Below are 26,208 nucleotides of genomic sequence, written 5' to 3'. Positions count from 1 at the left end.
TGTACCTTTTTCAACATAATTGTCACGATAGAGTTTTAGAGTTGCATTTGCTGAAGTTAACCAGAACCTCAGTAATGCATCAAGCAGCTCTGAGCCAGCCGTTGTCACAGCCCAAGTCACTGCCATGTTCCTGCAGGCGGGTACAGGTTAATTATCACTTTAAATGTTTATCCTGTTATTGTTTGCATTTCCAAAGCATTTCAGCTGCTGTAGGACCCTGAATCACTCCCTTCCCTCTCACACAGAAGTGTTTTCTCCGTTCAGCACAGCCCGGTCTCTCCGGCACCGCCACCGGCTGCGGTGTCCCGGTGCAGAGAAGGAGGTAGGCTGGGGGCGATGGCAGCTCTGCACCAGGTGGAAACAATTATGGGAAAAAAATGTGGTCAGCACTGGATGAGTTACTGCTGATAGCTGCCAGATAAGCTAACTTAATAAAGTGGTGGCTTAATGAAGCCACATTCCATGCATCTTGCCTTTCGTCCTGCCTGTCTGGGGCGATGCTATCAAGCAGCTACCGCTTTGCAAGATAGGGCACGGGGTGCTGTGCTGGTGCACCGCTGTGCGTCAGGCACTGGGGGGACCTGCGGGCGATGGGACATGGGGTTGCTCCTGGAAAGCTCAGCTCCCCTCTCAGTCTGCAAGGTGTTGGGCCACAAAAGGCTGCAACAAAGGCAGATACGCTGCTTGCCTAGTCACAGATGTGTTTATTGGTATCAAAGGTTTGACCCTAAATCCCATCTTCTGACATTCAGTGATCCAGGAGCACCTTGACCTCCAGAGCAGAGGGGAGTAATTCAACATCTCCCTGCTTCTCCTGCAGCTACCGTTCAGAAAAAAAGGGTGACTTTGCTTTGAGAGAGTCCCTATCGCTATGGATTTTCTTACAGGCAACACAAAAGCTAGACGTTCCAGTGATTGAATTCATGGTGCTCAAAACGCTCTGCGAATTTGGGCTTGTGCATGTTCCTGAGTGAAGACTGCATGAGAATCAGAAGTTGCTATATTTTTAATAGCTGAAGCACCCCATTAAAAGCTGTAACAGATAAGTCTGCCAGAAGTTTCTCCTTTTGGAAACCAGATTTCAAGTTAACGAATCAACTGGATTCCCCTGTAGATCCAAATTTTAGTGGTTGAGCTTCTTACACAGCTCTGTATTAGTTTGTGTTTGATGCATGCTCACATGTACAGCTGCGTAGCAACCGCCTCACTGAAAGTTATTCAGCAGCTAAAATTATCAGTGGGGACCCCCTCTTACCTCTCATTATGTATAACAAGATCGCTGCTGTGCAATGTTGATTAGACATGTCAACCTGGAGCTGGATGTCTGAAAATGAGTATTGCTATTAAAATGCCTTTGCTAATGATCAACTCATGTGTCCATCATTTTGACAGATTTCTCTTTAAGAATGTAAAAAGCTAAAGCATGCAGGAATCCCAGGATTGCAATGTAATGTTCAGAGAAATGGGTATTGTCGTATTGTATTTCCTGTGCATTAACCCTAAAGTAGCAGTTTCCCTGGCAAAATCATGCTGATGGCTGAAGCTTGCTGTTGAGTACGGGCTGCGCTAATGCAGACATCTGTAATCTTGAACTGGGAACTGATTATCATGGGGAATTGGTTTCTGAAGTGTGATCCTGAAAGCAGGGTATCCCTCCTCTAAACAACTTCTTTAGGTGTAATTTAAAGCTTTCATGATGTGGAAAAATCTTCAGGTATTTAGAGAAAATATTTCCAAAACTCCTTACTGGTAAAACCTGGGAAGATTCAACAAAAATTGAAAGTGAGACTGAAAACAAGGAAATGATTTCTCAAAAACATCTCATCCCCCTGTGGAAGTCGTTGAAGAGATGGATTTCAGCAGGGGCTTGGATATCTATCAGGGCAGCACGATTTTCTGGTTGCTTTAACTGGAGCAACCCCTGGTGAGGCTATGCAAGGCTGTGCTTGCTTCAGGGTGCCGGGGCAGTATTTAATGGCTGTAACTCAGTGTGTGGTGGGTTCTCAGTGTGTGGCTGTGGGAGAGGAGCTTGATCAGGGCAAGCGGTTTGGCTATCAGGAGAATCCAGGAAGGCAGATAAAACCACAGTTTAGCCACAAGAAAGCCAACAAGTCCAGCCAAAAGCCACTGCCAGCCAAGTTGAGAGGAGAGAGGCTGCTCCTGCAAGGTTCCCAGCAGGCGAGCCCTTACCCAGGAGCAGGCTGTGCCAGCTGAGGTTTGCATCTGTTGCCACAAGCCACTCCAAGGGTGGGAGTCCTATGGGTCCTAAGCCTGAAAATCAAGTGGGAATTCCAAGGGAGAAGGGTAGAAATGATGAAAGCTGCTGCTCCCTCTTTCTGGTTAGTTCTAGCTGGCACAACCCTGCAGGTCAGCATCTCATGGCAGGGATGCCCTCCTCTCCTTTCCCATCTCCCAGCCCTCTCTCAAGCCAGGCTGTATCTTCCTCTGAAGAGCAGCTACAAGCAAGCCTTTATCAGCCTCCCTTCTTCCGCAGACAGGAGGAGATGAGTGTGCACTTGGAAAGCCATCGGCATGGCTTGCAGCATAGGAACAGCCTCCCCAATGCACCTTTGAACTCATTCCTCCTGCATTTGTTTGTCTTGCAGATAACACTTCACAGCAGTGTTTGGAGAAAAGTCTAATGAGGGACCACTGTTTGCATAACAAAGCAAGGCTTCCTCTTCAGATGTTCAACCTTCATTAAGCATAATTTATATTCCAGCTATTCTTTGGAAGAGGGTAAAATATGGAGCCAAAGTTTGTTTTTACATAGTTTGGAGTAATGCATTGTTTGTTTTAAGTGGTCAGTTGCAAATGAGAGTTGATTTAAATTCAACGTAATGATGATTTGTGATGGCTGTGTGTTGTCTAGGGGAGTGTTGTGTCATTGACTGCCATGGCTTTAGCACTCTTCTGCGTCAGTTATTGAATTAAAAGATAAGACCAAATGGATGGTTTCCCAGTTTTGCAGATATTTCAGCATGTCCACAAGGCATGAAAAACTGTGAATTTGTAAAATACAGAGTTTTTCCCCCCTCAGACTCACATAGACTTGATAAAATAGCGCACTGAACAGCAGTTTGCTTCTCCTGCGGCAGTCCTGGTAGCCACCAACATGGGACCCTTTGAAGGTTACCAGGTTCCTGCAGCGAGTAGCTCTCAGGGTGATGAGGGACACAGCCATTTGTAAAGGCTCCTCAGCACTGCTGGGAGTCCTGGTGACTTCTTGTGATTTGCTGCCTAGAGAGCAAACAGGCAGGTATAGCTGAATGCCTAAATGTCGTTACAGGCCAGTGTGTAAGAAACATTAATTTCTCAGCACTCAGACTTTGTTCATGTCATAGGCACATAAAAAGTATCGGATCCTATTGACTCTTCACTACAGTTTTGTCCCCCTGCCTATGTAAGATACTCTCCCTTGCTCCAGTTGAAATACCCAATATATTTCACTTATCACATTGCAGGTTTATTAAAAGATGAGAAATGACTGATAACATTTGTCTTGTGTGTACTCCTCGCTGCGACTTACCCCTTTCTGCATGTTTACATTGTAATGGCAGATGTTTGAAAACACCCTTCACTATATCATGAAAATTATGACCTGAGTTGTGCATATGGACAGCACCGAGGTGTGCTGCATCCTTTCAACACAAGGGAGCAGGGTTCTCAGAAACTACTTGGGATGTTGAGTGGGTCAGTGTTGGGGTACCCAGCTCCAGGCTCCTGAGGCGGCTGGCCATGCTGTCATTTAGAATGCCTCAGGGACTGAGCGCTGGGTTTCCATGTTGCGTTCTGTAATGCTGAGATACCTCCAACTGCAAAGCTCAGGATCCTCATCTTGTTTGGTTCATCACATCCATGATCTACCCATGACTGTTTTTAAAGGCAGCACCAACCTTTAGAGAATATATTTATTTATTCATTTATTTATTTTATTGTTTTTCAGGAAAAAATGCTGTAAGGGTTATAAGTTTGTTCTTGGACAGTGCATCCCTGAAGGTATGTGATTTCACTGTTCTTACCCCTTGTGTCCCCGTGGATTTGTCTTTCCCCATTTGCCCTGTTCTCCACACTGCTGGTTTGGAAGAGCATCCTGGTATAAGCACAGGCTCAGCCATATCTCGTGTGTCAGTGAGGGAACTGTTTCCAAGAAATTGTTGGGAAAATAAAAAGATCAGCGTCTTCCAAAAGTTTCGCTTAGCGTGCCAAGCTTTGATCCTCCCCTAAGTATACATGGCTGCACAGATCTTGTACCACAACCTGCTGCAAACAGAGGGACACGTTCTGCTCTTGGCTAGGTACACGGGAGCGCTCTGTGCACTCAGGAGCACACCTTTCCTGGCTGATGGCTTTCCCCATGTACCCCTTGGATCTGGCACAGCCGATTTGGCTTGTAAGTGCACGGGGAGTGGGTGACTAGGTGAGCTAGTCCTGCCTTTAGTTACCTATTTCCCAAAGACGTCAGCGAGGGGAGAGCATCACCAAACAGCATCTCTCTTCCACTGCCTCTCCTGGTCATGGGCACGGCATCCTTGTCACCAGGGACAGAAGGAGACGGAGAATTACTCGGGGTAGTTCATGCAGTAGTGAAAAGGGAACAATCCCCTCCTGGCAGAGAGGAGCTGCCCGTATGCTTTGCAAAGGCAGTACCAGGGTCCCAATGCTCAGAGGTTGCTGCAATGGGATCTCATTTAGGAAAAGGCTGAGCTCTGCCTGCCTTAACCCTGGGGGATGCCTCTGTTGGGTGTACCCAGCCGACGGCGTCACGTGAGCAGTAGCAAGGTGACTTCTTCAATCACTCCCACCGCTTTGCCCAATTTGGATGAAATTGGCTCTGAAGTTACAGGAGCAGAACTGTCAGGCAGAAGCAAACAGCCGGAGACAACAAGCCAATAATCCTTGTTTTCTCCAGAAAGCAGGTTAAAAAGTTGGTTTATGGTAACACATCCTTCTATTTGATGACATATGGAAAGCCTCGAGTTGACCTGAGAGTTTTCCCAGTTTGGGATGGTAATGTTTTGAAAAGAAAAGTGACAAATTAACATACTGGAGAGAGTCAGCTGGTTTTTGAGTTACAATCTCCAGCCAACAGGGATTATAACCCAAACTCTGATCCTGCTGCTTTTTTTTTTTAATTTGTATCTTCTTTGCTGCTGGCTGGAAACACTAGAACACTGGTTGCAAAAAAAGAAAAAACGAAAAAAAAAAAACCCCACATCTTCTCAAAACAGGAATTGTGCATTTGCTGCTTCCTTGCAAAGAAACAGCTCACGGTGCCACCCTGAGCCCCGGGGAGCTCGGTAGGGTTTGGGTGAAACTGATGCTCACAAGGAGTTCCTCGTCCTGCAGTTTTGTAGTGAGTCTTGTCTCAGTGTGTGTGACATGAGATGACAGCTCCAGTGCAAGACGGACACTTGGAGGAGGCAATTGTGCTGTGTTGTGCAAGGCGGTTGTGTGCAGGGTGGAAAGAAGCCAGGACTTTACAGTCTGGCCTCCAGTTTTCCTATGGATTGTAACAATTTTATATGCTGGTTATTCACTAAATATAATGGATACAGCAGGAGAAGTAATAGGAGCAAAAACAAAATGAGAGCCATGGCAATATATTATTTTAGGTTTCTAATTTTCATCTCTTGAGGTTTTAGGTGATTATGAAAGCAGCTTTTATTATGTACCCACTGACTTCGCTTAATCCTGTCTATTAACTGCATCTCAGTAACCTGACAGTTTCTGCCACTAATTGAATTTCTCTGCTGGCTGTGGCTTCTCTCCTTTTGTGTCTCCATTCCCCCTTTTTCTGCTCAATCTGTATTTTGCCTTGAACTTCAAAGGCCACAGCAATTGCTATAACATCTGAGACGACCTTAGGCTGTTGGTATAGGGACGAGAAACATGATTCAGTGAAGCACTAGTTTCACTTACTCTGTTACAAGACGTCACTTGGCTCTTCACACATTGTTTTGGCATAATCTTGACAGAGTAGCTGTATGAAATGTATCTCGACACAGGCACATAAATACATTACAGATGTGAGTTTATTAGAGCACATCTGCACCTTTTAATCCAGTACTGGCAAGTCAAAGCCTTGAGAAGTAGTTCCAGCCCTGTCTTCTCCGTGATTTCGCAGTGGCTGCAGGGAGGAGGGTTGGGAGAGGGATCGACACTCCCTTGTCCACCCTCTTACGGCTGCCTTGGGAAGACACCAATCTCTTTCTTGACAACTGTTATTTAAACAGACTCTTTTCCAAAGGGTTGTGTCTTTGTCCATGTCCATCTTTGGTTTCTGTCCTGTTATTTCTCGTCTGCCCTTGAAAAGCAACAGAAATCAGTGCAGTCCAGTATGAGTCCATGCCCCCAGGTTCTGCACTTCATTTGCTTTGGACTCACCTTCTTGCTCTGGGTTTCAGCTGCAGGAGCAGGGAGCAATGATCCTCAGATCACATCAAGAGGAGTTTGCTTTGTGTGCCTGATTTCCCCTGTAGCATCTCTTCCTGCTCCACCTGACCAGCGAAGCAGGTCAAAAAAGAGCTCCTCACCCTTTTCTCCTGAATGATCTCCTCCTTCTTTGCTTTGGAGACTCACAGCTCCAACCAAGCCCTGTCTCATGGCATCACCAAGAGTAAAGCAGGGACAGATGTGGTCTGAAACAGCTTCTTTTGGAGAGCACCCTCCCTGCCACTGGTTTGTTACTTGAGTTTCTTGGCTGTGGATTAATTCAGAGCAAAATACTCTATGACAGGCAAACACTAATCAGATCTGCTCTTTCCTCACTAATGCTATTTCAGAAGTTTCCGTGGTGCAACCTTCCATGCTGCGTTGTCATTCCTGAGTTCACTGAAATATACGTAGGGACATTTGTTATTCTGCTTCGGGTTTTTGTATTTTCCTAAAGTTTGGAACAACCTGATCCTCACCGTGTGGCTTTGATTCATCCTGAAACGACATTTCTTAGGCTGGACTGGCAGACAAGGGGCTTGAACGTGGGAGGGCGTGTGCATCCTCGGTTCTGCAGAGCACACAGAGATGGTGCAGCAGCTTTTGCTCGATTTCATCCCAGTTGTGAGGACTGTTCCTGAGGGAGTCGTGCTACCTGGCACAAAGCCCTGGGGACGCACAGCTCTGTGACATGGGACCTGCCCACAGCCATTGTGTGATTTGGGTTGACTGGGTGGCAACCACCAGCAGGGAGATTTCCTCCTCCTGGACCCTTCCCTAGCTTTCTGTGAAAGTAAATGGAGCAATGGTCTTGATGGAGCTCTGCTAAGGTGGATGTGAAAACCATATTTAAAGACTAGTTACATGAAATATGGCAAAAGAGAGACGATTAAAAAGAACTGGCATTGTTTAGTCTAGAGAAAAGGAGGCTGAGGGGAGACGTGATAACAGTTTTTAGGTATGTGAAAACTTGCAGCAAGGGGGAAGGTAAACTGTTCTTCACGGCCAAGAGGCAGAGGACACAAATAATGGGCTTAAATGGCTATAAGGAGAGTTTGGATTAGATATGAGTAAAAAGCTTTCTATCTGCAAGGATATTTAATCTTGGGAATAGACTGCATGGTGGGGCATCTCCATCCCTCAGGGATTTCTAGGTACAGGTTAGATGAATGTCTATTAGGAAAGGTTTACGCATAGCTAATCCTGGTTGTGGTGGGAGATGGTCCCTTCCCACGCCAGTTTTTATGATATTATTAGGGCACATCTATTCATGGAAGAGCAGGGAGCACAGAGCTCGTTTTGCCTCCACTCTGAATAGACTGAACATGGCACAGGCCAAATCCAGCATCTGTGTGGGCACGCTGGCTAAGGAGCAGGCATGTTCACCTCAGTACTGGGCATACTAGCCTGTTCTCCATCTGATTTTATTCCAGTGGAAAATGAAAATTGCAGCCGTGCCCAGGAAAAACACCACTAATGCTTTATATTTGGGACTATTTAGTAGTGCCAAATGTAACAGGAGTTTACAGCCCCAGCATCACCTAAAACGCCCAAACTAGCCCCAAGGCTGACCATGTTTGAAGGCAAGGGGCATGTTTTTCTTCCATGCTTGTGCAAGGCTCTGCGCTGTTCAACTGCTGGGGGTCGTGGCACTGCCATTCACCACCACAGCACTGCAGGCAGACTTCAAGAGTTAAAATCAACACAGTTGTGAAGTAAGAAGGAAAGAAAGGGTGCCTGCTATTCAAAAGGTGACAAGCACAAGAGAGGAAATGCTTGGCACCATTACAATAGTATTTTTTGGTCTAAGGGGCTCTGGTGTGACATACAGCAGCTTGTTAAGTCTCATTTGGTGCTTTTCTGTACCTTGGCACACTGTCACTTTTGCCCCCAGTGCTACACATGTGCTCTATATACTTTGTACAGCAAATGTGGTTTCACTTGCTTTACGATCTATTATTTCATTTTAATTGTTTGGAAGAATCATTGTACCCAGAGATGTCTGCTAGTCATTAGTGTGAGTCAATAATGAGTTTGGGTTTTAATTATTTTATACTGTATATATGGAAACACAGTGTGTTGCTGGGAGCTCGGTTGAAATACTTAGGTTTGGTTTAGATGTATTTGGTCTGGGGCAGGGACAGGATATTTCTGCTGTGGCCCCCCAGTACCCAGTCACTGGAGGGTCACAGTGACAACCATGTGGGTGCTGCGTGCAGGATGATGTTCCTCTGAAATGATCACAGAAACTGCCACTTGCTTTGGCATAAAACCCGACCTTCAGCAGGGTTTGCCTGAGCTGGTTTTGAGACTAGATCCTGCTTCAGCTCCTGTCTTCTCTTGGCAAATGTTCCCCATGGCGCTCAGAAGCCCTTGCACCCACAGCCGGGGGCTGCCCATCTCCCCCCACCCCTGACGCCAGGGGCCAAATCCAGGCCCTGGCAAGGCAGGGATGCGGGCCAGACCCTCTTTTGCTCTGGTGTCCATTCCCTGGACTTCAGCTCTGCTGTTACATAGCAGTGAAATCAGAAACAGATTGACTCTCCTTTGGGTTTCAAACGGGTACTTCAGCCTTTTGGGGACTTCACTGACAAGGCCAGCCAGTGACTTACCATACCCTAATCTGCACATTGCTATTATTAAGAGTGATGATGGTTTTGTAACAATGTGTTCTTTGCTAGAAGGGTTATATCTGGCTTTGAACAATTACTGTGTGATTTTAATTAACTTTACCTTATGATACAATTTCTGCCTGGTTTGGCAGTTAGCCTCACAGTGTTTCACAGTATTCTGCATCGGAAATGTTGCTATCAGCACTTAAAAATTTGTGGAAGAAAACAGCAAAAAACTTTTAGGTAATTTAATATTTCTGTGAGAAGAATTCTTAAGTTCTGCAAACTGGGAAAGTGGCCCTTGCTTAAAATCCAACTTTAAGAAATAGTCAAACTACTGTACAGCTGTGATTAGCAATTACAATTTTACTATAATTCTTTGCTTATGTCTCATGAATGTTTTATTTCTAGGTTCCTTCAGTCCTTAAAAACAATGTAACTCAACTTTATGAATTAGCAGAGAGGTAAAACATTTGCTGTCAAAGTATCATCCAGCTACTGCCATTGGTATTTTTCCTAATCACATTTTTCTCTCTCTAGACTATGATGTCTGTGCCGAAGCTCCCTGCGAACAGCAGTGCACGGATAACTTTGGGCGAGTCTTATGCACTTGCTATCCTGGGTACCGCTATGATCGGGAGAGGCACAGGAACAGAGAGAAGCCTTACTGCCTGGGTAGGTAGAAGTGCATGTTGAGCTCATCTCTGGTTAATGATACATCCTGCTCCCTCAGGTCTTTTAGGAGTCAGTTTAGATCTGAAACCTTTCTTATTCTCGTTGCTATTACAGAAGAAATGTGGTTTTTAACTATGTTAAGGATTGGTTCCCAGAACTAAGAGATCTAAATCCCCCTGGAATTATTAGGAGGTAGTACCTAAAATGAGACATATGCACCCAAACACTTTGAAGTGTTGGGCTGATGTAATTTTCCCTTTATTAATTCTTCCTGCAGCTTTTGAGCCATATTTGGGGTTTTGGCCTGAGACAAGGGACATGATTCTAACAGTAACCCTCAAAGCACTATAATTGGGCCTAATTATGAGAATAAATCCTTGGGGTTTGGTTCAGATGGCCAGTATCTAATTCAGGACTGATCATTTACATGCGGTCCTTGTGTGGCTAGTCCTGCCCTGCCCTGGGTGGTTTGCTGTGCCAAGGAGCCAAGGTTTGCAGGATGGATCTTTGCTTGTGAGCTTTTCAATGCAAAGAAATGGTCAAGCAACGTTTACCGATAAAATGCCAGGTGTGTTAATAATAATAGTGCAGTTTGCGCAGAGCTCCAGCCCAAAGCACCAGTGGTGCTGCAATTACTCTATTTAACCACAAAATCTCCTGATACCTTTAAAGGAAGTCTTTTATTGTATTTGAGGTCTGAAGCCTCCAGCTTTAGGACATTTTGAACTCTTGCTCCTCTCCAGATATCGACGAGTGTGCCATGAGCAATGGGACGCTGTGCTCTCAGATCTGTGTCAACACCATGGGCAGCTACAGGTGCGAGTGTCATGAAGGCTATATCCGGGAGGAGGATGGCAAGACATGCACCAAAGGAGATAAAGGTATATGCTAGTGGGGGTTAAAGGTCCTGGGCCAAAGGGCTGTCTAAAAGGTTGATCTGTCGTGAAGAGGAACTGCTCCCTACACTACACTTGGAGCAGGGGTCTGAAGCTGGGATGTAGCTGATGCTCCTGGAGGGCCCGCGTTATTCACTGGGCACTCAAGCGCCTGTGGAGCCATCCTGCCACACACTGTCCTCCTCCCCGGTTTATGAGCTGCACACACAGAGCAGTAAATCAGTAGTCACATTGTCCTGGTTTCGGCTGGGACAGAGTTAATTTTCTTCGTAGTAGCTGGTACAGTGCTGTGTTTTGGATTTAATGTGAGAATACTGTTGATAACACGCTGATGTTTTAGTTGTTGCTAAGTAGCGCTTATCTTAAGCCAAGGACTTTTCAGTTTCCCATGCTCTGCCAGCAAGCAGGTGTGCAAGAAGCTGAGAGGGAGCATGGCCAGGGCAGCTGACCTGCACTAGCCAAAGGGCTATTCCATACCATGGAACGTCATGCCCTGTATATAAACTGGGGGGAGTTGGCCGGGAGGGGCAGATTGCTGCTCGGGCATCAGTCAGCGGGTGGTGAGCAATTGCATTGTGCATCACTGGGGTTCCCCGCCCCCCCCCCTTTTTTTTTGTTATATTCCTTTTCATTACTATTAATTAGTAGTATTATTATATTTCATTATTATTATTGTTAGTATTATATTTTATTTTACTTTAGTTATTAAATCATTCTTATGTCAACCCACGAGTTTTACCTTCTTTCCTGATTCTCCTCCCCATCCCACTGGGAGCAGGGAGGGGAGTGAGGGAGCAGCTGCGTGGTGCTTAGCTGCTGGCTGGGGTTAAACCACAACACACATTATAAAGAAAGACCACAAGTACATTGAAGGATATGGAAAGCATCTTCCCCTGGAGAGGAAGAGTGGCTGAACAGTGAAACTTGCCGTTACGGCTTCAGTTAGACCATTTCTGCTGGATCCATCTGCTAAAAGCCATATTTTGCTCATATACCAACCTGGATTATACCTAGTTTGCAGTCCAGAGCTCAGGAGACATAGGAAAAAAAAATTGCCAGATGCTAACCCTCATAAGCCTTCATTAATTTCATCTGTTAATTAAATTAATTTCAGTGACTTGAATTTGTGTTTACATGCCTACATCTGAGATTAGCAAATGGCCCTGGGTTGGGTGGTTAGTGCCCCTGGGCACTCAGAGGCTCAGAGAAGGTGTGCCTGGGAATTCCACGCACTTTTTAAGCATTGCTTAAATCAATTGCTAAATTACATTGAGTAACACTGAATTCTGCTGACCTGCAATTAGTTTGTGTGTCTTGTGACTACAGTCAGATTTTTTATTTTTTTAATGAAAATAATATGTGATGGGAAAGGGCTTGCTCTTGCTTTTTGTTGTTGGTTTCAAAGTATATATGTGTGCTGTGTATAAATGATTTTAAAGTTTTTGACCTCATCCCAGTTATTAAATTACAGCATTTAGGGTACTGCAGATTAAATACTGATATGACAATTTAAAAAGAAAGGAGGAAGAGAACAACCTGTGCTCTGGGAAAAAAAACCCCTCTTTTGATGAATGGTGACTTACCATAGGTTCATCAACTAATGCCTGAACACACGTATCACTGGGTGCTCCAAATCCTGCTGGATGGCCAGAGCAATTTATAATTTTGATTTTCCTCTGAAAATGTGTAACTGGAGCCACTCCATTAACTTTAATTGTTCTTTGTAGTTTTCAAATTTTTTTTCCTTATAAATGTGGGGAGGGGGGTCATAAAGGAAAGAGATATAACCTATATAATCCCCTTGCAAATAGTCTTTTTAGTTAACTTTTCCTCTGGCTAGTTCAAATTTCCTGACAGAGTAATGTCCAAAGCATTCAGGATAACCAAACATTCAAAATATTCAAGGCTGTGCAAATAATTCTAATATTTGAAAAACACCAATTTTACACTGAATGTACATGGCATGTAAAAACGTCAGTTCCAGTAGTTAATCTGGAATGAAATACCCACCATCTCTCAAGACATTTCCCAAATTAGCTGTGCAAAGCAGAGAAGGACACTTTCTGCTGTACTCCCAAGTTAATGTTACTAGTTGCCAGACCTCTGGTGCAAATGAAAGAGGAATTGGCCGTCGCTATTTCAGAGGGCTTGTGTCCATAACTCATCGCAAAGAAAATCCAGGTTTTCGGCAGCTGTGAGGAACCGGCAGTAGCGACGCACCACCCCGTGGTCAGCCCCAGCCCTGCACCGCCCCGGAGAGCACCGCATCCGCGCTGGAATGACTTCCTAATAAACAGATGATTGGCTTTTCATGGTAGCTGGAACACTTAAATTTTATTTTAAAATTTAGTGTGAGAGACATGAAAACACATGTATCCCTCTCCCGCTCTAACCATGTTGCACGTTTTCATCGTGCCATGCCTGAAGGCTGCAATCCAGGCACGTTTTTGGCTCCGTAAGTCGGCTTGAACGAGAGCTTTGGGTTTGTTAGTGGGCACAAGAACAGGGAGCATTTTTCCCGCATCCACAGTCATGTTGCATTTGACGGAGACAATACAGCTACCCGCACAGAAGTAGGCAAATGAAACCATCTCAGCAGGCTGAGCCCAGATGATAGAACACAGATGATCAACTCAACAGCCTCCATGCGAAGACCGCCCACGGCACAGCTCCCCGCAGAGCTCTCCCCCGCCAGCATCTCCTTCTCTTCCAGCATCAGCAAGACAGAGTCTTCGAGCACATGCAAAGAAAACACATTGCTCCCCTGAGCAGATCTCTTATCGATAGGCGCCATGGGGCTCACCGATGTCTTGCCGAGATGAAAGGACCCCCATCAAGACAGCAACGTCACACGTGAGCTGGACTTCATGCTTTGGAAAGCCTTCATAAAATGGGGCTGGTTTAAGCCTTCTCCAAAATAATTTTAGTTTCCTGGTGTAGGTCTGTGCAATGGAAACAGGCTGTATAAGTGCCTTGCTCAGTGCTGGCCAAACTGACCCTGGTAGGTGACCTCTGTTTCTGCACTGTGCGTGAGTGGCTCCATTTAATTGCTTCCTGCCCCCTCTGGCCTGTCCTAGGTGGCTTCTGGCTTTATCCATGCTTTATTCTGGCTGTATTCGTAGTTTGGTCCTGATACAGGATCAGATGGGGGTAGAACGAATGTTTGATGGATGACTCCTTCACTGGGCAAATCATCACCTCTGTCTGGTATGAGTTAGGGGGATTCCACCTCTCTCCTGGGACGCAGCTCACGCTTGCTTATATGACACTGTTGGACTTCTTCCTCTGACAAGTCAATCCAACTGGATTTGCAGAAATCCCACTGGTATGATATTTCCCAAATATTAGCTGACACCCCCCCCGCATTCATCTCTATGGATTGTCACAGCCCTGTTTTATCTATACTTGTCAGCCCTGTGTGCCACATCCTTCTGGAAGATAAACTGGGTTTTATAATGAAACATGAGGCCAAATTCACCGCTTCTTAATCTGCACATAATTCCACTGATTCTAGTGGGATTGCAATAGGTTTCAAATAGCAGAGGCTCTGGCAGTTTCTCCCTATGACTGTATGTTGCTTTCAGCAACATTTCTTAACACAATATGAGGGAACTAATTTGGTAAGATAGCTATTAAAAGAAATTTTGCTTAAGACTAGTACCATACCTGAACTTTATTGGAGTTTGGAAAAAAAAAAGGCATTTTTTCTAATGGCTCTATATATGTGCATCTGTAAATACTATGCAGGTCCAAAAATGGATATATCAAAACATTGGTTTTTTTAAAGGAAGCTGAAAAATTGGAGAGGGAGGAAGAACTCCATGAGGGAGCCACAATACTGACTTGTGGTCAAGAGAAAACTTACCTTATAGAAATATCAAGAGGTGTCTTGATTACAGCAGATCAATTCCTTGTTAAGGGAAAAAACTCCTGCGTGGTGCAGATTCTTTAATCTATCAGAGAAAGGCTTATGGGCAAAGAGGCTTTGGAAGGAGTCAAAGGCAAAATGGTTAGCATTAGAAATACAGCAGTGAGGAATTCCTACAGTGAGGAAGGAAACCAGTGGATGCTGTGTATTCAGGTATCTTCACACAAAGGCTGGAGTCCCTCTGGGAGGTGTTGTGGCCAAATAGTCTTGGAGCCAGCATAGCTGCGATTTGGTGAAATTCTATCACATGTCATGTAGAGTTCATCGGAAAATCCCAGGTAGTACCTTTTGGCCTTAAATCTTGGAGCTGTCTGAACACTGTACAGAAAGCTGTTCAGGTATTACCAAGCCATGTGCTATCAGGAAGGGCTGGGAAGCTCAAATAGCAGTGTGCTTACTGCCATAAAAATGTTAAATAAATTGTGTATTATTGTAATGCCATTGGACTGCAGCTGTGGGAGCCAGCAGTTGATGAGTGGGGAAAACCCCAAAGCCTTTGCCTCCTAATCTTCTGATCAGTTCAGTGCTAATAGCAGTCTTAACGCTGCCAGTCATTCCAGCGTCTTGCCCTTACAGCCCTCTCCTACCTGATTAAGAGATAAAAGAAATAAATCTTTGTCTTCTCAAATCAGGCATACCTGACATGGCATTATATCCAATGGACTAAACGTACCGAAAATCAGTTTTTCCTAAATTTGTGCATCGGTGGTCCATAGATGGCTATCTGTCGGATGCAATAGTCCTTATTGGACCCTGCAAACATTTAAAGTCACGTAATGTCTTTAGTATTAGAAAATTCTGGTTTTATTTAAAATGATGCAGATCTTTTCAAAATCAATACACATTTCTGAAACGATGAAGGACATTAAAGTGTGTGTCCAAGTGAGAAGTATAACACAACAGCTAAGCGCATTGTAGTTGATCCTTCTTGAAGATTTTGAAGATTTGCTGGCTTTACCCAGGAGCACCTGCAGATTTTTTCCATTACAGGGCATGCTCTGAAAGGTCAGCATTCAAAGGTGTCCAATAACCCTTCAAGGTAGCATTGTACAAGGCCACACATCATATGCAGAGACTCAATACACTTGATGCTTCTCAACGCCTATATGTGGAAGGAAAAAAGCTCACCTAGAGTTTGCCCGTATGTGTCACCCTGTGTTTTGGAAACCACATTTCTCTTTAAGTGGACATCTGTTAAAACAATGCTTGTTTGTTTGTGATGCAGAAGTGCTTCACTGTGTATGGCACTGGGAAAAGGATAAAAATAACATTTGCGATATGTCTTACAGTTTGAATCATTTAATGGATTCGTGAAAAGATCCCATTCATGCGTAGTATCAACAGGTGTGACCCTTTCTCTTGTGTGGATTTAAATCCCTGTCATTAATCTCAATCCCCATCTCTGCTCAGGCTGATTCCATCGCAGGGAGGAATAACCGGCGATGATAAAGAGCAGTTTGTGCAAAGTGAATGACATGACCATATTGTGAGGGATTTTACTGTAATTTATAGCATATGAAAATTTGCCCTTCAGGGGACTGTAAATCAGTTCAGATCTATAGGGTTAGTCTACTCTAAACACAAAGATAAAAGAAGGGGTGTAAACTTTTCCAGGTATTAAACAAAGAAAATCTTGGGGGACTGTTAACTGGAAACAGCTGCTTTAAAAGTGAGCTCAGAGCTGTCCCTGCGAAGTTTCTCAGCCTTACATAGCAATTCACAGTCAAAGCATTAATAATGGCAAGATTCTCTCCTCTTTTCACAGTCTAGGGAAATGTAACAACCTTCAAGTTGCTTTTGCAATCACTTTATGAATTTCTTTCCTTTGGATCTTTATATTTGTATTGGAAACTGCTTTCTTTCAGCTGGGCTTCCTGAGAAATCTGAAAATGTGGCGAAACCAGGGACATGCTGTGCCTCTTGTAAGGAATTTCATCAAATAAAGCAGACGGTTTTACAACTGAAGCAAAAGGTATGAACACTGATCAGCTATGTCTTTGCCAGACCTGCATGTTTTATGACAACTGAGGTTAAATTTAAGTGTTTGGAGCTGTCACTGCCATGTGGCTCTTGTGCTCATAAAGATGAGGGCAATATATTTTAAAATCATGTAGGAATGGCATCTCTTCCTTATGCTTCTGTATTGCTTGTAAGCAGATTGCTAACCAAGCTTGTGGAGCTGTCACCAAGCTCGTGGTAACAGAGCCTGGCAAACACCCATCCCACTCTGAGCCCAGGTTTCTTGGCAATCTGCGCTGGCCTCAGCTTTTCATTCATTCTGAATGCACAGGATTTTGGACTTGATCCACCTTTAGTATAAGCAAGTGCAAGACATTCTGCAGATGCGGGAACATGGGAGAACATGATTTTGCATTAATAGGGTGCTGATACAGGATTCTTGCCAAATAGGAGGTGTGTGGCTAAACAAAAACATCACTAGCTTTGATTTTTTTAAAAAGAAAAACCCTCAGCCACAACCTTTTTTGTTTTCACCTATGTCCTTACAAGTAGAGAGTAATGCACTTTAAAACTTCCCCTGGCCTTTAACTGCTCCTATATGTGGCCTCCTTTTGCACTTGAGTAGGATTGAAATAACCCAGAGACCCAGCCTAGAATTTGGAGAGCCAAGTGCAGGGATGCAGGTGCAATGTCTTTTCTGGTGACATCTCCTTTGAACATTCAGGTTCTCTCAAATTGAAATGTTCTGCAGGAGTATTCTCAGCAATTCATGTTGACAGGCCATAATTATTGCACCCAGGGTGCTCATTTAAATTCATTGTGTCAAAACACAATATTTGGTGTATTCACTTGTTGCATTTAATGTTATTCATTCAATGTAATTTATATTAGGAAGAAAGAAATCTGCTTCACTAAAATGAAATACACTGAGATTAGAGATACTCTTTATCTCAAAAATCTCAAAATGTCATGTTTTCCTTCTGAATCGGCATGAAGACAAGTGTGGAAGTATGATGGAAATTCTGTTTTTCAAACAAATGGTAGCAGACAGGTTAAAAAAGGATCCGTGCTTTTGAGTGGCTGTTTGTCCAGCCGCAGTCCGTGATGCTGAGCAGGCTCACACTGACCTCCAGGGAGGGATCTGGGGTCACACTGTTGGCCAAGTTCTTTGCTGCAAGAATTGATGGAAACCAATGGCCTGAATTAATGGAAAGTTTTCTGTGTCTAACTTCCACTGTTAGGGGCCTGTGTTCAAAGCTCACTCCTACAAAAATAAGACCATCGATACGTGTCACTGCAGGCGCTGGTACAGTAGCTGTGGCCAAACTAAGCAGCTCACTCTTGTCTCATAGCTAAGTCCTGTCATGGTCCATAGCCTAAATTTTCCCCAGGTATCTTCCTAGTGGGACTTGATCTATTTGGCATCTTCAGAGGGAGCCCACTGGGTTGTGCCTCACACAGACAGAGCTGGAAGAGATGGTCCCCTGATACCCTCAGCATTTTTTACCCCACAGAGAGGAGAGCTTTTATCCACGCTGAGAGGAGATCTGGCCTCGTGCTGCTTCTCTGCCCAGGGATACATGAACCCTCATGTTTCACCAGCCGCTCGCCATGGCCAAGTTCTTCTGGGGAGGACGTCTCTCAATATCTGTGGTTGAAGCTGTTCTGTTTTGCACAGAAAAAATCATTTCTGTCTGCCAGAGAGACAGTTTATGGGAATGAGTCTTCAGTCTTGTGGTTAAGGCTTTCAGATTTTATGAACTTTATGCAAAATTATTTTAGCAGAAGAGCCTGTGAAGGATCCAATCCAGCAAACCCTACAACTGGGAATTGGGGTATGCTTCTGAAAGTGGGAGGTATGGTTTTGTGTCTCCTTAGGAAAGGACAGGGGTGAACTCAAGTCCTGCTACCTCCGGTAATGGCACCAATACCTTTTTGGAGGATTGCAACATCCATTCCATATCCAGGACAGAGTAGTTCTAGGATCAGGAACAGAAAGTCACCGTGTGTGGTTATCCAGTGGGATTCACTGTCCCGATATACCACGGGGCTGTGGGCAGTCCTAGGTTGATCTCAGACCTTGCTGGAAGGAAGAAGAGTGGAAAGCTGAAAAACTGGGGGAAAGATACCTGACATGCTGACACACAGCCAAGAATTTTTAAAAAATAAAGTAAGCTGAATCGTACTGCACAGATGTGTTTAAACATCTTAATTAGAAAGCCATGTTCCACATCACTCCTGTCAAGCACTGCCAAAGTTGTCTAAACCACGGATCTCCTAGAAACTACACAAAAGTTCAGATGCAGCATGCAACACAGCATATGGGAGTCTTGTTTCTGGTACTGTCTTTCTTTAAAGTTTACCTTCACTAATATTTGCACGCACATGGAAAAAAAATTATTTTCCAAGGGCCATTAAGGTTTGGAGCTGTGGATGGAGAAAGCCAAGGTCACCCTGGACCAGGATCCTGGTTCAGTTAAAAGGTGAAATAGTAATTAGGCCAGTGAGCGTAGCCAATCCCTAAGAGGATGTGAGTCAACATCAAAAACACATGGTTTGGCCCCAGTGTATGTAACAACCATTTTCTGGCCAGAAGATATCAAAGAGCAGTGAGCTAGACCAGAGCCTGGGTTATTTTGGCACTCCTAGTGTATGCCTCAAGTCCAGCTGACTCAGTGGGGAAGCATGTGTAGATGCTTTCACAGCAGCTATGTGATTTTTTTAACTTACTAAGTTGTTACAACAGCCTTGCTGGCAGGAACCAGTCAATATTTAAGCAACAGAAAAGAATAGACTTCCAAATCCTCTTCATGATGAGTCTTTGCCACTAAGTGCACCATTTTACTCCAGCCTAGCCATTTGCAATATAACCTGAAAAGTATTAATGGCAGGTACTATATACTAAGTGATGTCTATTTATCAGCTGGGATAGCAATAAATCCCCAAAATAGGATCTGGTCAGAAATTTAAGCTCTAAAGAGGACATCAATTAATCTGTCACTCAACTGTGGCCACCCCTAAGGAGAAACACTCACTGATGACACTGAAAATATTATCACAAAAACTGCCCGAAAGATATAATGCTCTCAGGTAGTCACAGGATTTAACTCTGAGTCTCAGTTTTAGCATGGCAGCGTTGGCACTGCAGACCCCTTGGTTGATTTGTGTCACGTAGTGGAAGTTTTGCAGCATGATGGTCCTTGCAACCTTCCATTCGTATCCAGCCAGGACCCTGCCCTGGTCAGGGTGGATGCACCTCCGGGAAACAAAACTTTGCAGTGTGCTGACCCGCACAGGAGGTCCCTGGCCAATGTGGCTATGAGAGCCTCCAGCTACTGAATTTTCCTCTTCAGCCCCAGGTGTAAGGTGCTGTGACCCATGGAGCAGCCCTTTATCTTCAGCAGTCCTACCCTTTGGTCTGTGCTGCAATGGCTGGGATGTTGTGCTGCAATGGCTGGGATGTTGGCTGAGAAAGCTGAACGGTCATTGGTAAACAAAGCAGATGTTTTTCTTTGGAAAACCAAAGATGACAGCCCACCCCAGAGCAGTAGGTGTGCTGGATCCCCATTTGCAATGTGAGCGGATTCGTAGGACTAAGCACACAAGAAACACCCTGTGGGGCTTCTATAAAGTGCTGAGCTCATCCATCCACTGATTTCTGTGGGAGCGGAGTGAATCTACCAAATTCTTGTAAGACTTACATCATGTCACTTAATTTGCCTTTAGTGCAGTCATTTTGTCTTTGGAACAGCAATGCTCTCCAAAAACTGAGTCACAAATGGCTGATAAATCCTTGTATTCCTGTCACTGCATTTTGAATTCCAGTCTGAAAATCAAACTGGTGTTTCGGAAATGCCACCAGGAACTGTCTCAGCATTTCTAACTTTTTTTTTCTCACTTTTGCTTGCTTCAGAACTGTTCTGTGCATCCAACCCCAAACTGCTAGCACCACTGGTTGCCCTTAAAGTGCATTCCTTAAGTAATAACTTGTTTGCCAAAAGAACTTTGCCCAGTTATAGTATGCACTGCAAGTGCATAGGATTTTTTTTTTTCTGTGCATTACAAACATTAGGTTTGCAATAAGGGCAGGAGGGTGTATATCAAGTAAATTACAGAAACAAGTAGGAGTCTTGAGAACAGTCCAGTGCAGGGGATTCCAAATAGCTGATTAAAAGCATTGTCAGATAGCAGGAGTCATCATGTATTTTATTTAATGCAGCTCTCCCACGCAAGTGTTGCAGAATCCAGCATCAAATTATCCAGTGAGCCAAATTCATTCAGGGAGCAACAAAGCTGACCCAGGGATAGATCTGCCCTGGTGTTGCTGAAACAGCTCTTCAGTTCCATTTGGCAGAGCAAAATTCCCAACTCTACATGCAGCCACTCACCACTAATAAACTTCTTTCCTTGCTGCAGACCAGTCTTCTGGCTTGTCATCTCCCTTCAGCTGCCTCTGAAGAGACTAAACATTTGCAGAATATTTCTAAATATGTTTAATTATTAAATATATTCAATCTGGGCAGATTAATGTTTCATGGATAATTAAACCTCTGATGTAACGGACAATGACATTTTAAACTGTAGTGTGCAATTCTCCTTATATTTTCACTTACTTTAGCCTTGTGTCTCTATGCAGAGCAGATCCAGACATCTATCGGGTTAAATAGTGTGGTTACAGGGCCAGATCCACAAAGGATTTGGGGCTCTCATTGAAACCTATGAAAAGTTAGCGGCTTGTGCCGCAATTGAGAACTTAAATATCTAAGCAAATGCTGCCCTGAGAAAGGGCAGTAAATGAATAGAGAAAACTTCAATAAGGAAAACAAGGTTTCCTGAGAAGATCCAAGCAGTTATGAGACTTCAGTTTTTGACAACTTGTTGCTGTATCTCTCCTGAATTTCTCCTGCCCTCCATTTGGATTGTCTTGCAGTATTTCCATGGTGACTTGAAAAGTGAACAGCCTCACAGAGTAACATTTTTTTCTGATCATTTCAATGAAGGCTATGATTAAACATTTTATATTTTACTGAAGTATTTAAATATGCTGTTTGTCCACATGAAAGCTTAACCAAGAATGTAATTTATCCAGCTGAATGATGAAGGGCTTACAGTGATTTTTGGTTTTGGCAGGTTGCTTTGCTACCAAATAATGCTGCTGATCTTAACAAGCAAATCACTGGTGAAAAAGTGCTTGCATCTAATGCATATATCCCTGGCCCCCCAGGCCAGCCTGGCCAACAAGGCCCTCCAGGTAAGATACAGACCAGAGGGATGTGAATGTGCAATAGTGCTATGAATAAAAATAATAAGCTTCAATCTTTCAGTGTGATAGGATTTCGTGTGTTTCATATTTTGATTGTCATTATTATATTTGCGTTTGTGCTACATTTAAAAAGAAAAACTTTCTGGTCATTATGGTCAGCCTCTGCCAACTGTCTAACATCATCCATTGTGTCTTAGTCTCCATGTGTTTCTTGGCATGCAAGCTGTGTTTGTCCAGTATGTGTTAAATTTCTCCCTCTCTCTGGGATGCCTCACCTGCTTCAGTTGTCATTTCCTGTATTTTAACTCTGTCTTAAAACACTCTCCATTTCATTTCAGGAACACCTATTGCTTTGGCTCACTGTCATTAGTAGAGCAGAAAATGTGCTTTCAGTTTGCGGGGGTTTGTGCCAACTGTTTTCTTTTTCCTTGTCTGGTTTTGCAAGGATTCATTTGTTGGGTTTATGTTGTGTTCCAGATTCAGAGGAATCTGAAAAGAAAAGTAAAACTCCACTCACACCTTCTTTGCTAAGGTATAGCTTGAAACAATGAGAAAAGCAGAGAGTTCCTAAAGGTCTAACTTAAGCCAGACACCTTGCAACCGGCAGCCAGTTATGCTAAAAATTTTGCAAACTCATGCAATCTATGAATCTTTGAATGCAGATTATGAATCTTTGAATGCAGAATCTGCAATCTTTGAATGCAGAATCTGCAATCTTTGAATGCAGATCTAATTTTGTGTTAGCGATAAATCCAAGGAATTTTAGCATTGTGCTGGGTTTCAGGAAGATTCTTACAGAGGACTAGCAGATATTCCTTATGAGGCTTGATTTACTCCCTACTGAACTGCCCCCCCCCCCCCCCCCCCCCCCCCCCATTTATCCCCACTTTTGCAGTCTTGCTTTGGCTTTTGAGTCTTTATCTCATTTTCTTGGAGGATGAGTATCTTCAGTCTTCAGTATATCATAAGTGCAAGGACAATATGGTTAGAGATCTGCGTCAGACTCGGAACTGTACAGTGCATCGCCTTGCAATCTCTCTAACGTAGGCCTGACTGCAGGTCTTCCATCTGGTTTCCCCATGACCGAGCTGTCCAAGGTACTGTAGAATTATCTGTTCCGCTTGGAAACCATCCCTGCTCACCCCCTCCCGTGCCCTGCCGTTAGCAACAGTGCGGCTGGGTCGTCAGGAGGAGTCCGAGAGGTTCATCACTGAACTTGATTTTACTCCCTTTGAAAGCCCTAACTGTACATATTCTGTCCTGCTGAACCCTTTTTACTCTCTGCCTTTCATTTTCTGTCTTTCACATGCCTTCAGTATGCAGAAAAGTGCTTTCCCCTCTAATTATAAAGCAATTCAGCTAGTGACACTTTAACAGTCTTTATTTTGGGCAAATGTTGTTTCAGGTGCCTGATTTTCTGTTTTGCTTTTCATATTGTTTCTCTTGAGCTAAACATATGTTCTGTTGCCTGTGTGCTTCCTAAAAACGAACATTCTCTGCCGAAACAGCAGAAGCTGAAAAGGATATAAAGCAAAATGGAAGAACAGAGCCTTTTTTGCCCTTGACACATCGGCTTCCCTACTGGGCAAAAGAGAGGTGCAACCCACCACTGAAAAGGGCTTGCTTCTGTGCCAGTCATGTAGATGCCTTCGACCCAACATTCCCATGAGTTTTCTGAGGTTTTCTTTCTATGAGGTGTTCCTCAAATGTGACTTGTTCTTTTCTTCTTTGTGTGAAAATGAGGCATTTCTGCTTTTCTTATGATTCCCTGTCTGTGTCCCTAACCACCTGGCAGTGGCAGTCTTGGCTTCTTTGTAGACACAAGGTTTAATGGTTTTGTGAACATCTCTTGTAGCTACTGTGACAAGGAGTAATGTTGTCCCAGATGACTGCTGTGTTAGTTGTGTTGTTGTGGATGTGGGTGTGTGAAGGCAACCAGTCCATTGAGTGGTTCAAAAAATGGTCACTCCCCGCTGCTGGCACTGATGAAGTGTCCTGAAGGCTTTCCCTAGCAGGTAATCTTTGCTGTCGATTGCAGGGGCTCCAGGACCAAAAGGGAGTCAAGGAGTTCCTGGGTCACCTGGACCTCCCGGACAGCCAGGCCCTCGTGGATCAATGGGACCTATGGGCCCATCTCCAGACATATCACATATTAAGCAGGGCAGACGGGGCCCCGTGGTCAGTATTCTCATCTCCTGTCGTGCATTGCACAATTGGCCTTAGCTCCACAACTTCTCACGTCCTTGTGAACACTTTCTTTTCTCTTGCAGGGCCCACCAGGAGCCCCAGGGAGAGATGGTAGCAAGGTGAGGAGAGGTACTGTTTTCCATAACGTGGGCACATGCACATGTGAAGTGCAGGCTTGCTAGAGAGACCCTCTACTCACTTGTAGTCACACCCGTTTACCACCTCATTTCCTTCGCTAAGCTGAAAACATCCTGTTGTCCCATCCCTTCATGTCCTCCTTCTGCTATTTTGTGCTTGCCATTCCTTAGGTCTTGCAAATAGCCCTGGCAGGCTATCTGTCAAGCAGCCTCCTTTCCTTTCTCTGCAGCTCTTCTGGCTTTTCCATGATGAAACACTGATGCTTTAGCCCATTTCATTAGACTGCTCTTTTGTGAATTTCTCCTGTTAACTGGTTTGCTTGTTACTGTCTAGGAGAAATATCAGAAGTGCCCAGCTCTGCTCCCACTAGAATCAGCGGCAATTTCCTTGCGTTCCTCCTTCACTTTCTTTTCTTTTCCGAGCAAGTGTAAGCTGATGATTCTTGATCTGGGGACAGTAAGTAAGGGAGTCTGCAGAGGCAAACTGTGATTTTTTTGGTCTCCTTTAGTCACAGCAAACTAACTGAGGTGGTATTGATTACAGGGGGAGCGAGGCGCACCAGGACCAAAGGGGATACCTGTAAGTATTGCTCACAGGAGGAATTTCCACAACAGAGTGATGTTGACTACTAACAACAGGTCAGCCAAAAGGAAATAAAAAACAAACCAAACCTCTCCTGTGTCAAGAGCACAGTGAAAGATACTTGACATGCACAGAAAATGTTATTGGAAAGAAAGTAATGACCTGTTTTCATCCAAATGTTTTTGCCTACACACCTCTTCCCTTGCTGGGTGCGACACTGAAGGCAGTAAGTGCACCTCTGCCGTGCAACAGTGGTGGGACATCCTCAGAAGGCAGTAGGATGAGACCCCATGCAGAGTGCTAGTTACTACAGTTCAGGCACTGCTCCTAATGGGAGTTTGATCCCTGGAACCTTTTAAAATCCTGCCCCTCGTCTCTCTCTGGGATTTTGGGAAGCTATAGGCTTTGAGCAAGTCATCAGGAGAAGGATGAGTATTTACAATCTGTTTCCAGGTGAAATTGTTTAAAAATTTGTTTTTTATGGTGTTTTCTCATTGGTGGAATGGATTTTTAAGAGTGTGTCCAGCAGGGTGTCCTTGGTATTAGTGTGTGAAGTCAGCCGAAAAGAAGTGATGATTTTCTAAAATCAGATAAAACCAGATGGATACTCTCCGCATTGTAATTACCAGTATGTTTAGTAAGTGATGGACAGCAGTGAGGTTACCATATTGAAAAGACACCTTCCAAATACCAGCATTCTTGAGAAAATTTTTTAAATAAATAATAATTATTGATTGATTAGTCATTCTAAGAACGTAATTTCTATCAGTTTAATAAGAATGAACAGAGGGAACCAAGATTTATGTCCTCTGTTCCCATGAGGTGTCAAGATACTCTTAGGAAGGAGCTATAGCAAAGGAATTGTTAAGTAACAAAAGGGCTGAGCATCGTGTAAATGTAGGCCCTGTCTGCAAAAACATTTGCCTTCTTTTGGAAATTGTTTCCTGAGCAAGTTGATTCAAAAACAGGCCGTTAACTTTCGGCAATTGATATGAAGCAGTATTTTACTGAGTTACCCCTGCAAGAGTAATTATATCAACCTGTTTGAAAACTGTAAGAGCGAAGTGGGTTATTATTAATGATCGTGCCTTGTGACTGCAGGGCCCACCAGGCTCATTTGATTTCCTATTGCTGATGATGGCAGACATCAGAAATGACATCGCTGAGCTGCAAGAGAGAGTGTTTGGACACAGGACTCATTCATCAACAGAGGAGTTTCCATTACCTCAGGAATTTACAAACTATCATGACACAGTAGATTTTGGATCTGGAGAAGACTACAAGCCACGGGCAGCACCCAGAGACTCCAGGATACAGAAGGCAGCCCATCCTTAGCTACGCCTACTGAAAAATAGAGCCCCTTTAGAGTTCTTCAATATAAAAATGCACTGACAATGTAAAATATATATATATATATAATTTCCCACTTTTCTCTCTGCTTTTCCCCAATCGTGCTGCCTGTACTGTAGCTTTCCTGGTTCATGGTAGCCTCCTTGCAGTAATTCCATACCGTCAAGCCTGCACTGTGCGTTG

At 44.0% G+C, this 26,208-nt stretch overlaps 1 protein-coding gene across 1 annotated transcript; it reads left to right on the top strand.

The window, feature by feature from the left end:
• The first annotated feature begins 597 nt into the window (after positions 1-597).
• Positions 598-26,208, top strand: CCBE1 (collagen and calcium binding EGF domains 1). Its single transcript, XM_050912986.1, is given in 10 exon segments — positions 598-783; positions 3,945-3,999; positions 9,588-9,722; positions 10,466-10,603; positions 16,412-16,518; positions 21,636-21,756; positions 23,807-23,946; positions 24,039-24,074; positions 24,637-24,672; positions 25,777-26,208. Coding segments are annotated over 10 exon segments (1,188 nt in total). The 3' UTR covers positions 26,011-26,208.

This window comes from Gymnogyps californianus, chromosome Z (assembly GCF_018139145.2).
Source record: "Gymnogyps californianus isolate 813 chromosome Z, ASM1813914v2, whole genome shotgun sequence".
NCBI lineage: Eukaryota > Metazoa > Chordata > Aves > Accipitriformes > Cathartidae > Gymnogyps > Gymnogyps californianus.
This window is presented reverse-complemented; position numbering and strand designations above follow the sequence as displayed.